At 38.0% G+C, this 14101-nt stretch overlaps 1 protein-coding gene across 2 annotated transcripts in view; it reads right to left on the bottom strand.

Moving 5' to 3' along the window:
- The window catches only part of LOC127448478 (CLIP-associating protein 1-B-like), a 124247-nt gene that overhangs the window by 30817 nt on the left and 79329 nt on the right, over window positions 1-14101 (bottom strand). For both annotated transcript variants that reach the window (XM_051711038.1, XM_051711040.1), the window contains one exon: window positions 13922-13945. In XM_051711038.1, coding sequence (XP_051566998.1) covers window positions 13922-13945 — 24 coding nt within the window. The remainder of the gene's footprint in view (window positions 1-13921; window positions 13946-14101) is intronic.

The raw sequence follows: 14101 nt of genomic DNA, 5'->3' as shown, positions 1-14101 counted from the left end.
CTCAAATCTCTTTCCCATAACCTACCATAAAAGCTGTTAAGGCTCCATCACCCAGACTCTGAATCAATGAGGAGTAGTACACTGACACTTCATGACCCTTTCCAAAGGCTGTGAGCACCATACAAAAGTCTCTGCAGCCTTAGGGGGATGTGTACTACCAACAAAACTAGCAAAGTAAATGGCACAGCTATAAATAACTGAAAAATTGAGACCTAAAAATCCCAAATTGCTGCATTATATTTTCAAATTTTCTCAAAGTCCATTTTCATAAAGGACACCAAGTGTAGTAACATCCCTCTCAATCCATTCTTTCCAGCAAAAGGGGGATTTGTTAATACATAATTTGGGGTTTAGCCATATACATGAGGAAACATTTAGGTAAGTATCAGAATTGAACATACGAGGAACCTTTGTCCATACTGAATGTAATTGTGAAATAATAGGATGCATTTTTACTTCTCTAGGCAATTTAATAGAAAGACTTTGCAATGGTGAGATTGGGGAAAGGATTGCTTGTTCAATGTGTACCAGGGAGGGGCTCTTTATGGTGGAAGAGACCAATGGGCCAGGTGTCTAAGATTAAAAGTATAGTAATAAAACAAAATTCTGGGGAGGCCTAAACCTCCTTTATCAATTGGTCTATGTAACCTACTGAAATGCAACCGAGGTCATTTACCATTCCAAATAAAAGACTTAGATATTCTAGCAAATTGTTTAAAATAAGAAAGAGTAACTTCTAGAGGGAGAGACAACAGCAGATAACTGAATTTGGGGATACAACTCATTTTTATAACATTGACCTTCCCAGCCATAGACAAATGTAGTGAAGCCCACCCATCAACATCACACGTGAACCTTTTCATTAATGGGTCCAAATGAACTTAACTAAATCTCTCAAATTTGCTGGAAATAAAATAACAAAATACCCATTACCTTGCTTGAGCCATTTGAAAGGCGCCAGGCTAGAAAGCTGTGGTAGGGCAATATGCTGTCAGAGCAACAGCTTCTGATTTAGACCAATTCACCCTGTATCCTGAAAATTTGGAGAAAGAATTAATAATTCTATGGAGGGTAGGCATAGATCTTCTAGGGTCAGAGACAAATAATAATATATAATCTGCGTAGTGTAGAAGTTTATGTACCACACCTCCTGCTACAACACTAGGAAAATCATCCTCTTTTCTTATTGTGGCTGCTAATGCTTCCAGGGCAAGACAGAACAATAAAGGGGAGAGAGGACAGCCTTGCTGGGTTTCCCTACCAAGAGAGAAATAATCTATAATTAATCCATTACTTTGCACTGCCGCTAGAGGTTGTTTATAAAGTAACTTAATCCATCCAATAAAAGTGTTTTCAAACCCGTAAATTTCCAAAATCTAAAAAATATAGTCCCATTCCACCCTATCAAATGCCTTCTTGGCGTCAAGTGAGATGGCAACGATTGGGGTCTGATCATTCGCTACTGACCACATAATGTTTATAAAACATCTAATATTATCAGAAGAATTACGACCACAAATAAACCCCACTTAATCTATATGTATAAGAGATGTAATAACTCTGTTTAATTGATTAGCCAGAATTTTAGACAATATATTTACATCTAACTGAATCAGCGAAATTGGCCATAATTTCAACATTAATATGGGTCTTTATCTTTTTTAAGAATGAGACTGATCGGGGCTTGCGTCATGGTTGGCGGTAGTTAACCTTTCTTAAATTACTCTGTGTAAACTTCTAACATAAGTGGAGCCAGTTCTGTGACATAAGATCCAAAAAATTCTACGGCAAAACCATCTAGTCCCAGTGCCTTACCTGTTGGCAAGGCTTTATTTACCTCAACAAGCTCCTCCAAAGTAATATCTGAGTCCAGAGAGTTTTCTTGATTATTCGCCAATTTAGTAAGCTCTAATGGCTCTAAGAAATTACTAATATCCTTATCGGTAGACTAAGACATGGAACTATAAAGATTAAAAACGAAATCTTTAAAGGCCTTATAATATCTGTGGCAGAAGTAAATATCTTGCAGAAGACTTCACTGAAGGAATGGTAGAAATGGTGGATCTGTTTTACATATCTGGCAAGAAGTTTCCCTGCCTTGTCACCCAACTCAAAGTATGTCTGTCTTGCCCTGAATAAACAAAACTCTACCTTCTGTGACAAAATAGTATTGGACCTATATTCTAGCTGAGTCAGCTCTCTAAGACTGTTGGATGACATTCGGCGCTTTAGCTCTGTTTCAGCACTTTTAATACTCTTTTTCAATATAATTAATTCCTGTGCTTTGATCTTTTTATTGAATGAGGTATATTGTATGATCTGCCCCGTTAGAACTGCCTTAAGCACCTCCCATGCCACGCCCACAGAGGACACCGAGGACCAATTGGTTTCAACATAAACATTGACTTCTGTCTTTAACATATGTTGAAATTCAGGGACTTGTAGAAGGGATGTATTAAAGCAACATCTATATGATTCTTTCCTTTATATGCGACAACATCTCTAAACACACCAAAGCATGATCTGAAACTAAGATCAATCAGTGATTGATCACAGATTGAGCAATCAGTGGCAAAAGGAAGGCATGACTTAGATATATGAAAAAATATATTCTAGAGTAAATCTTATGAACTGATGAAAAAAAGGTATAATCCCTCCCACATGGATTCATAAGTCTCCAAATGTCTGTAAGACCAAGATTTTTACACATCCTCTGTAGTGTCAACATTGCTTTAAAGGGTCAACACACTTTTGCATCACTATGATCAAGGACTGGATCCATTAACAGACTGAAGTCTCCACCTAAAACTATATCATGAAATATCCCTGGTGCTTGTAACTTTACCTCAAGATCTATAAAAAAAAGTTCTGATCATCAGCGTTGGGTGCATAAATATTAGCCTATGTAAGATTTTGCCCCTGTATTTCAGCCAAAACAAGAATGACTCTTCCTTAATTATCTTTGATCTGCTTGAGACATTTTAATTGTAAATGCTTACTTATCAATGTAATGACTCCCCTGCTCTTAATTGAACCAGCACTGCAAAACACATTCCCACCCAATGCCCTACTAAGCTTTTCAGCTTCCTGTGAAGAAAGGTACATTTCTTGAAGGAACACTATATCATATTAAGCTTAAGGAAAGATACAATCTTCCTTCTTTTTATAGGGTGCCCCAGCCCATTAACATTCCACGTAGAGAAACATTTTACCTATATTAAAATGTGACATACTGACATGCAAAGATAAATTGTGTACCTAAGGCAAAATTATATAGACCACTTTCCAACACTGATGTAACCACAAAAACCTGAACAACCCACAGAACAGAAAAAAGATGCGCTTCAACCCCACGCACAACAGTCCCAACTGGCGTCCATCCCCCGAAAATCCGACGGTCCATGCACGCTCACAAGATTTCCTGCAACACTATTGCTCCCAGATTGCTCCCGGTGTTTTTTTCTTGTTTTGTTTATTTAACGTAAACCATACCATTAAACTGTACATAAATGCATTCAATAAAATAGGCCCCAGTAAATAATAACATCGAACCCACAAAATGAACAAATTCATTTAACAATAAGTTAATAAAGGGAGAAAGAAAATAAACAGAATAACAGACCCTCTCAGACTGCATCAGCAAAATGTACAATGTGTAGTCTTCATACTTGGCTCCTAAGTTACCTACTCACACAACTGATTTAATGAAAGCCATAGCTTGTCGTGGGCATGTGAAAGTATTGCATCCATCCTTGGCGTCAATTCTCAGCTTAGCAGGGTAAAGCAATGCAAAGCTCACCTTTTGCTCGTGCAGAAATTTCCTACACTCTTTAAATCTGTCCCGTTTCGCTTGTGTAGCACTGGCGAAGTTGCAATCCTCCCAGCACAAATTGCCTTTAATCCTCGCCGCTCGTAGAACAAAGTCTCTGTCTGCCGACTGCAAGAATTTTGCCAGGATGGATCAAGGTCTGTGCACTCTGTGCGCACACTCTATTTCGAGCCGGGGGCCTGCTGTGTCCATCGAATTCGGAATGAGCCCCTCCAAAAACTTGATCATATCTTGACCAGTGTTGGGTAACGTTACTTTTAAAAGTAACTCATTAGAATAGTGCGTTACTCCTTAAAAAAGTAACTTAATTAAAAGGTTATTTTAATGGAAAGTAAAGCGTTACTTTTTTCTCACAGCCACTTTCTCTTCTGCTATGCTATGCATTCCATACAAATAAGCCAAGCATTGCATACAACATTCATGTCAAAACAACATAGTAAACAAACAGATATTTAGAAAGTAGGTCTTCACATCATATTTATAATAATCAATATGCATGATTTGTTTTTCCATCAACATGACAGCCAATATGAATAATGAAGAATAACCACTGTCTTACCTAAAGCAGCAATGTCCAACACTTGCATCATATGTGTCATCATATGCGGTGCCCATCAACAAAGCCAGTCAACTTAAGATGTTTTTCAAAAGTCAGGATAAAATTCAGTGGGGAATGCCAGCCTAACATGTTCAAGGAATAAGTAAATAAATATTTTTCACTTAAGTCATCTCAGTGCAAGCTTGTTTTGAGTTGATCCACGGTGCATACATATGCCACAACTTCAAAGGTGCATGCTGATACAACTTGAATGGAATCTTTTTTAATGCTACCAAAATGTCATAAAAATGGTTTGTTTCATGAATCAAACTACTTGTTTATGTAAAATATTTTTAGAAACTAAGACATTTTCTCTGCGTACACAATCGATGTAGAACGTTGCTCGGAGCGACTGATCCATAGTCATCCCATTCTCCCAGTTACAGGGGAGCTCTAACGCAGAGCAGTTCGGCTGCGTAAGTTAGTAAATTGAGCAGTATTTCACCCTGTGTATCATGTCGTGGCCAGTGGAAGACTAGTCTTATAATCCCTCTGCCTAAACGCGCTTACTAATTTTTTAATGCAGTGTGTATTAACACATGAATCAACCGCGTTTCACTCAACCGAATGTTGACGTCATATTACTCTAAAACACGTAAAGTGCATGCGCATTAGCGAGTTGATTGACAGGCGATGGCTGTATCTAAAAGGTGATTGGCTCGTTTACCTGCAGGGCGGGACTTCCTTTCTACATCCACTGATTGTTGTGTGCTAGAGCTTCTTGGTTGGGTGTTCCAATTTCTCCCATTCATTTAAATAGAAGTGACTCGTCTCTGCTAAATACTCTCTGGCCTCACACTCTCTAGAACAGGGGTCGGGAACCTTTTTTCACCAAGGAGCCCATTTTTTTATTTTTGGTTGATGCATTTTTTTTTGAAAGAGCCATAGCACAAATGAATAATTTACTATTTTCAAAAACAAAGGTTTTCAATAAAATAAAATGTTTATACTGCCCATAGACTACTCAAAAACACGAAAACAAATATGCAAAAATTAATAGGTAACGTTGCAATATGGAATTGAGTACACATGTATGTGCAAGTCTCCATAAAATTACTTAACTTTACAATTGTTCATGAAAAATTTAACTTCCCTTTTGGGTTGGGCGATATGTAAAAAATATTCGATTATATGGTCAACCCCCCTGCCAATGATTGGTGAATATTTTTGCTTTATTGATTTTGCTTTAAAAATAAAATTAATTTATTGAAACATGAAAAACGTAAAAGATTTTCCTAAATTCAAATTGCACTTTAAACAAAACGAAAAAAAAAATTAAAATAATGAAGTGATTAAAAAATCTTATATATAACCACCTCCCCAAATCCAAACATTTACTGTCTCCAAGGGCCCCATTTGCTATCATGCACGCATCCGTCAATGACACCAGGTGAAAAATTACTAATAGCCTACAAATTAAGAACTAAAGACAATTTTAAATGTAAAGATAATTATAATAATCATCATAATAAATAAGCCTAATAAATTCCCTTGTGTTCCCAAAAAATGTTGCCAAATGTGTGTTATAATCGAATGTGTTTGTATTGCGTTTGTTAATACAGATAATGCTGCCTAAAGCAAATAAAATAGAACTCAATTTTAGGTTCAAGGTAAACGTGTCTTGTGTTACTTTATGATTTAATCACTTTCGTCTTTGTTTCTTTAATACAAAGATCCTTGTATATATTACTGAACCTGCAGAGCTGCGTTCACAATGTGTAAGAGCGAACTGCTCCATGGAAATAAATCATACTAAACTCACAGCACCTCACGAGATGATCGGAGATCATTTACAGAATTTTCATAGACTACATTATTCTTGCAAACATTTCTCAGTCGAATGAAACAGAGAAAAAGGAGTGATAATTCTTTACATGCGCTTGTTCCATGAGACAGGGTCCCATTGCACGCCTCTGAACAAACATCGAATCAGACACCAGCATTGATGGCTTTTTTTTTTCTTTCTGTTCTTAAAAATATAATAAAGCGTGTTTCTTCAAGCGCGTGTCTTTTTGACTAACAGCATTTCTTGTCATGTGTTGCTCCGATACATCAGGTCATCCACCTGTTGCGAGTAGATGAGCAAACTTACTCGCGCATGAAATACATTTGAACGAGGAGCTCGCGAACAGGATTGAGTCTCGTCACATTTGGAGTGTGGCGGGTGCTATTTCACACCCTGGACGCATATAAAAAATAACAAACATTTGTAAAATTGTTCAAATGCTCTTAACAGCTAAGATCAATAGTTATTGGGATATGAGGCCCAGAACTCTATGCATGTGCGTGTCTTGGAGAAGCGCTTTCTTTGCACTCATGAACAGCGGAGCTCACTGTGCACACATATCAAATCAGACGCACATCGGTGGCTTTTCTTTCGTCTGTTCTTCAAAATATAATCACTTTTCATCAAACGCGCGTCTTTGTGTCTAATTTCTTGTTATATATCACTCCGAGAAGTCTTACAGGTCACCTTTCACAGTGGCTGGTACATCAGCATAATACTCCACATGAAAAATCCGTATTTGGCGGTGTTCATTTCAAACCTTATTCACCAGGAGTAGGCTGTACGACAAATTTGGGATAAAGGAAATCAAAACAGTGTCACTGACTTCAAGCTTTGCAATCGCACCCACACTTTCTGCAGGAAAATGATCTGTAGAAAGTTTTAAACGATCATGTGTCGGTGAATGGTGAGACACCCCGCGAGCCACTTGATTTTTAACAAAGACCCCTGCTCTAGAACTACAATGCCAGTCATTCACTACGTCTCCTCCCCGAAGTTTGCACAATTTTACTCCTGATTTCTCGCAATACAAGTCAAGTCATTATTATTTGTATAGCGCTTTTCACAACACACATCGTTTCAAAGCAGCTTTACAGGAAATCGGTAAAATAAAAATGAAACTGTAATATCTATAATGTCTTACAGTGATCATTGTGTAGTTTGATTAAATATGATTGTAAAATGTGTATAGAAATTAAATAAATAATAATTGTATTTAGAAACCCTGTGAGTAAGCTGAAGGCGACTGTGGCAAGGAACACAAAACTCCATATGATGTTGGTTAATGGAGAAAAATAACCTTGGGAGAAACCAGGCTCACTGTGGGGGCCAGTTCCCCTCTGGCTAAACAGCATGACTATAATGCCAATATTACTTATTTGTGTGCAGTGCAAATCATGGTTTTAAATTTGTAAATTAAGTAAATGTTAAGGTCCAGTGTTTTTTAAAATAAATATATGTAGTGTAGTCCATCAATAGACAAAGGTGATGCAGGCAGAGATAAATGATGAGGTGCATCGCAGTTCAACCAGCAGGTCATTTCGGTGAGGTTCGGTGGGGTCCATCCTAAGTCCAAGGTTCAAGCAGTGGCATATGAAGTATCCGATGTCTTACAGTTGGAGTTGGCATCAGTTCATCCTCTGAAGTCAAAAAACTGAAGTGATGTCTGGCTAGCACCGGCCGTAGTTTGTCGTCATCTCTCAGCGGCACATAGCAGTGGAGTCCGATCCCAAGCAGGAACGGAGCTGGATCTGGCAGGCTCTGGTAATATGAATCCCGAGGTTGAGACATGGAAACAAATAGAATAATATTAGCGTAGATGCCATTCAATTTTATGCAGTGTTATAGATCATGATGGATAGGTCTGCCGGAACCAGAAACAACTAAAGCTGCCTAATTGTGAGTTGAAGGATAAATGAGGTGTTTGCCTGGCTAAATAGATGAGTCTTTATTCTAGATTAAAGTGAGTGTGTCTGCATCCCGAACAGTGTTAGGGAGACTATTCCATTGTTTAAGTATGAAAAGAGTCTACCTCCTTTTGTGGATTTTGATATACTTGGAATTATTAACAAGCCAGAATTTTGTGATCATAATGAACGTGATGGAATATAACATGTCAGAAGTTCACTTAAGTACTGTGGAGCTAGACCATTCAAAGCTTTGTATGTAGTTAACAGAATTTTAAAATTAATACAAAATTTAACAGGTAGCCAATGAAACGTCGATAAAATTTTGCTAATATGATCATATTTCTTAATTCTAGTCAGCACTCTGGCAGCTGCATTTTGAACCAATTGAAGTTTATTTATTGAACTTGCTGGACATCCTCCCAGTAATGCATTACAATAATCTAGTCTTGAGGTCATGAACGCATTAATAAATTTTTTGGCATCAGCAACAGAGAGCACGTCATAATTTAGCAATATTTCTCAGGTGGAAGAATACAGTTCTACAAACATTGGAAATTTGATTTTAAAAGGACAGATTGGTATCAAATATAAAGACGACGACGTATCAGTACATCTATCTAGAGTCAAATTATATTTTAGCAGCTTATTTTTAGAGGTTTTTGGTCCAGTCATTAGTACCTCTAGTTCGGAATTGAGAAGAAGAACATTTCTGGCCATCCAATCTTTGATTTCATTGATACACTCTGCTAATTTGGAGAATTGTGAATTTTCATTGGGTTTAAAAGAAATATAAAGTTGGGCATCGTCGGCATAACAGTGGAAACTTATTCCATGATTCCTGATAATATCTCCCAGGGGAAGCATGTACAAGGAGAAAAGCACTCCATACTTTTGTTTGATTTGACAATTCCTCGTTTACACATACAAAGCGGTAACTGTCTGATAAATAGGACCTAAACCATGCTAATGCAAATCCACTAATGCCAACATAATTCTCCAGCCTATTCAAGAGAATGTTGTGATGAATCCTGTCAAAGGCAGCACTAAGATCTAAAAGCACTAGAAGAGAAATGCAGCCACTATCAGATGATAACAGCAAGTCATTTGTAACTCTGATAAGTGCAGTCTCTGTACTGTGATGGGGTCTAAATCCTGACTGAAATTGTTAATATATTCCATTTTTCTGTAGAAATGAACATAGTTGGGAGGACACTACCTTTTCTAGTATTTTCGACATAAATGGTAGATTTGAAATCGGTCTGTAATTAGCCAATTCTCTAGGATCAAGCGGTGGCTTCTTAATAAGCGGTTTTATAACTGCCATTTTAAAGTTTCTTGGGACATGTCCTAAGGATAGCGAGGAGTTAAGAAGAGGTTCTGAGATTACAAGGAATACCTCTTTTAAGAGCTTAGTTGGTATTGGATCTAACATACATGTTGTGGCTTTTAATGTTTTGATGAGTTTTGTTAGCTCTTCATGACCTATGACAGCAAAGGATTGAAGTTGCTCGTGAGCAAAATTATGAGACACTGCTTTCTGAGGTGCTGTGACAGTTGACTGCATAGTTCCAATTTGATTTCTGATAATTTCAATTTTATCAGTAAAGAAATTCATGAAGTCATTACTATTGTGCTGCGACGGAATATCTGGTTAAGTCAATGGTTTATTCCAAAACAATTTAGCCACAGTACTGAATAAACACCTAGGATTATTGTGGTTATTTTATACGAGTTTGCTAAAAATATGCTGACCTGGCAGCTTATAGTCCCTGTCTGTAGCTACAGACACTATCCTTCCATGCACTGCAAAATACCTCTAATTTTGTATTCTTCCACTTGTGCTCCTCTCTTGAGAGCATGAGTGTGATCATTGTACCACAGTGCATGGATTTTTTCTTTAGTTTTCTTTAATTGAAGGGGGGCGACACTATCAAGAGTGCTAAAGAAGACTGTATTTATATTTTATGTTATTTCATCAAGTTATTTTAGTCTTTTTGGCTTACTGAGTATATGAGATAATTCTGGAAGATTATTAGTGAAGCTATCTTTAGTGGTTGAAAGAATAGTTCTACCTGAACGATAACGTGGTGTAGATTGCGTGACATTAGCTGATCGCAACAAACAAGAGATGAGGTAATGATCTGAGATGTCATCACTCTGCAGTAGAATTTCTATAGTATCAACATCAACTCCATATGACAGAATTAAATCTAGCGTATGATTATGGCGATGAGTTGGTCCTGTCACATTTTATCTGACTCCAAGAGAGTTGAGAATATCAATATATGCTAATCCCTATGTGTCATTTTCATTATCTATGTGAATGTTGAAGTCACCAACAGTTAAAGCTCTATCTAAATTAACTACTTGATCAGATAGAAAATGTGCAAATTCACCAAGGAAACCAGAGTAAGGCCGAGTGATCTATATACTGTAGCAAGCACAAAAGATGAAGAGATTTTTTATTTATATCTGACAGTGTCACATTAAGAATTATTAGTTCAAAAGACTTAAACTTATATCCTGTCCTCTGAGTAACACCAAAAACTTCACTGTAAATTGTAGCAACACCTCCTCCTCAACCCTTCACACGAGGCTCATGTTTATAACAATAACCTGGGGGCACAGATTCATTTCAACTAATATATTCATCTGGTTTAAGCCAGGTTTCAACCAAACTATGATCTGTAAAAAATTAATTTACAATTAGTGCTTTGGTAGAAAGAGATCTAATGTTTAGTAGCCCTACCTTTATATGATGTTTATCTTCATTTTAATTTTTTTTCAAGTTGTACCTCAATCAAAATTTTTCTAAATAATTTTGTGAGAGTTTTGTGTTTGGTAGTTCGGGGAACAGATACAGTCTCTATATGATATCTAGATGATACAGTCTCTATGTGTTGTAGTTTATGTGACCTGTGTGACGTCTCAAGGCAGCTAGCAGATGTTCGGATTAGCCAGTTTGTCTGCTTCCTGACCTGGGACCCAGCTAGTCAAATATTATCATTATTAAGACTATGAGCCAAATTACTAGAGAGAAGAGCGGCCCCTTCCCTGGAGGGATGGAGTCCATCTCTCTTTAGCAGGTCAGGTCTACCCCAAAAACTCTTCCAATTGTCTATAAATCCTATGCTATTCTCCGGACACCACTCAGACATCCAGCCATTCAGTGACACATCGTTAGGGTGCTGACATGAATAACAATTTTAGAAAATCTAATTAGCATTAGCCAGCACTTGTAAATTTGATCTGATGTCAGATGCCCGAGACCCCAAAATACATTTAACAATGTTGGCTGGAGTCTCTATTTCCATGTTCCTTACAACAGAATCACCAATTATTAGGGCTCTTTCAACATGATTCTCAGTGGGTGCATCAATGAGTGGGGAGAATCGACTGGAAACCTTAACAGGAATGGGAGAGTGGTGTAGCTTTGCTGAGTGAGTATGCCATCGAGACGTCACCCAAACGCCCTGCTGCGGGGCTCTACAGCTGGAACCAAAGTGTGTGTTGCTCGCTGTTCTACCCGCATCTGAAACAGTATCTACCGGCTTCTCTTTCTCACTGACCTCCACTAGTGTTCGGATGCGTGCCTCTAGCTCATTAACCTTCTCTGGCAGCCTGACTCATTCCTTACATTTATCACCTGTGAATCCCTAACTGCTGACAGAATAAGCTATTGTAAACATGTGGCATGAAATGCAGGAAGCAATAACATGAGCGGATGCCATGACTTACCGCAACTGTTTGTTGTTGTTGTTGTTGTTATGGTTGTTCTTGAGCGGCGAAGGTTTGAGATCGATGTGGTTCCTAATCAGCAGATGATTGAGACTGATGCAATAATCCATGTAAAACACAGTGGAGAAAAACGAATGCACGCAGTCGAGACGCGAGATGTAGACAAGCGAAAAAAAAAAAGAAAAAAACGAGAGAAACGGGTGCGCATAGTATAATACACACATAATCCAAAAGTGGAAAAACCCGAAGCACGTGGTAAAATGGCAAAGGATAAAATGATGAATTTATAAGAATAAGCAATGCTAAGCAGGCTAGCAAGCTACAAACACTCGTGCAGCGTGCCATCAGCAACAGGAACAGTAGAGTAGAGCTATACAGGAACAGTAAAGGTGTACAAAAGCAATGTGTTACTTTATTTAAAAAGTAACTCAGATATTATGGTCTAAAATAAAAAATATAGCGCTACTTTTCTCGTAACTCGAAAAAGTATTCTGATTATGTAACGCATTACTTTTATCGCGTTACCTCCTAGACTGATCTTGACTCTCCTTTCCCTCTGGGATTCCAATGAAACAAATATTATTACATCTGCTCCGATTTTCCATATCCTCTATTTTTTCCCACACTTGGCCATATCAGCCTTGGTGGCAGGCAGGTTAGCCTATAGCTCTTTCCCAACTGACACCAGAAACTCGACTCGCTTTTCAACATAGTCACTACTTGTAATCAGGGTGGAAAGTTTCGCCTCCACAGATGTGGTCACTTGACATATTTCTGTGAGGCCCTCCATGTCGGTCGAGATTTTCGTTAGTGCTGCATAAATGTTCGCAACATCTTGACCTACGTCATGAGGCTCGCTAACATCATCAACCGAACCCCTGCCATCGTGATCCTGCAAGGCGTCAGACACGTGCGAACGCAAGTGCCTTTTAATATCCCCACAGGCTGACAATGTAAAATTTTAAGACATCTTAGACTCCCAGCACAGTTTAACAATTAAAACTGCTTCAGTTCTCATAGGTTAATATTGATTAAAAGGATAATTGTAGAAGAGTGAAGAGGAAATCGCCTCTAAGTGACCAACACTTGCATAGCATCACGTGACTATCGCATTTTTTAATTCTAGACGTGAATGTGGACTTGATGTGAGAATTGGGGGAGGGCAAGATTAGCAGTGAATAATGTCTTAAATATCTGTCTGTTCCACACAAACCTATCGTATGGCTAAAAAGACTTGGAATATAGAGCATGAGTCACTTGGACTACTATTTGTTTGTCATTTGTGGAGCTTGACAACCCCTAGTCACTAAAAACTGATATTGTATGGCAAGAGAGGTGTAAAGATTCTTCAAATGATTCAAATTTTGTGTTCCATGGAAAAAATGACAGCAGGTGAGTAAATGGTGAGAGAATTTTGGTTACTAAATTAACTATTCCTTTAACATCAACATAACCCTTGGACTTTGAGATGTTTCTCCAGTCTAAGCACTGGAGTGTGGCTGAATAACAGTCAGATATTTGGTGTGGCGGTCATGAATAATTCAACCCTGTCACAGACAATTTCCAGCAGTTGGCATTTAGAACCGTTTGTGTTCCAGTCATTAGTACAGTAGGTGCAGATGACGCAAGTGAAGAGTGAGCCACACTGGGGTAATTACATCTACTTATTCAGCAAAGGGGATGTGTCACGCTGATGCACAACATCTGCCCTGCTTTACAACTTAATCCTGCACTGTTGGCACACGTAAATGAATGATAATATACATTTCCGAAGTCAACAGCACTGGGTAATGTATACAGATAATAAAACAAAGAGATAAATATCAAATTGACAGATAGCAAAATGAATGAAATGGATCTTAATCACTTGTGATGCTGGTGCAGGAAATGATGAGACTGTGCAGATGAGATGCTCATTGACCAACATAATGAAAGAAGCGCAAATGTATGTGGTGCCCAAAATGCTCTTGCTATTTGCTTGACAGCTCATGATGGTATAAGTCATTCTGATTAGTCAATAAATAAATGAAGTACAAACAGTATATGAACGGAAGCACTACCTTATTTCTGGAGTCTCCTAACAGCTGAAGAAAACCAAGAAAGGAAGAGCACAGAGATGCAGACATTTTAAAGGGAGAATAGTTGTGGCAGAAAAGACACAAACTGAAAATTGTACCCTCATTATACAACTAGAGACAAACTTTTTCTTTCTTCCTGCAGTTCACTTAAATTGTCCTGTG

Source organism: Myxocyprinus asiaticus, chromosome 11, assembly GCF_019703515.2.
Source record: "Myxocyprinus asiaticus isolate MX2 ecotype Aquarium Trade chromosome 11, UBuf_Myxa_2, whole genome shotgun sequence".
In the NCBI taxonomy this organism is placed as follows: domain Eukaryota; kingdom Metazoa; phylum Chordata; class Actinopteri; order Cypriniformes; family Catostomidae; genus Myxocyprinus; species Myxocyprinus asiaticus.
The sequence above is the reverse complement of the archived record's forward strand: the minus strand, read 5'-3'. Positions and strand labels throughout refer to the sequence as shown.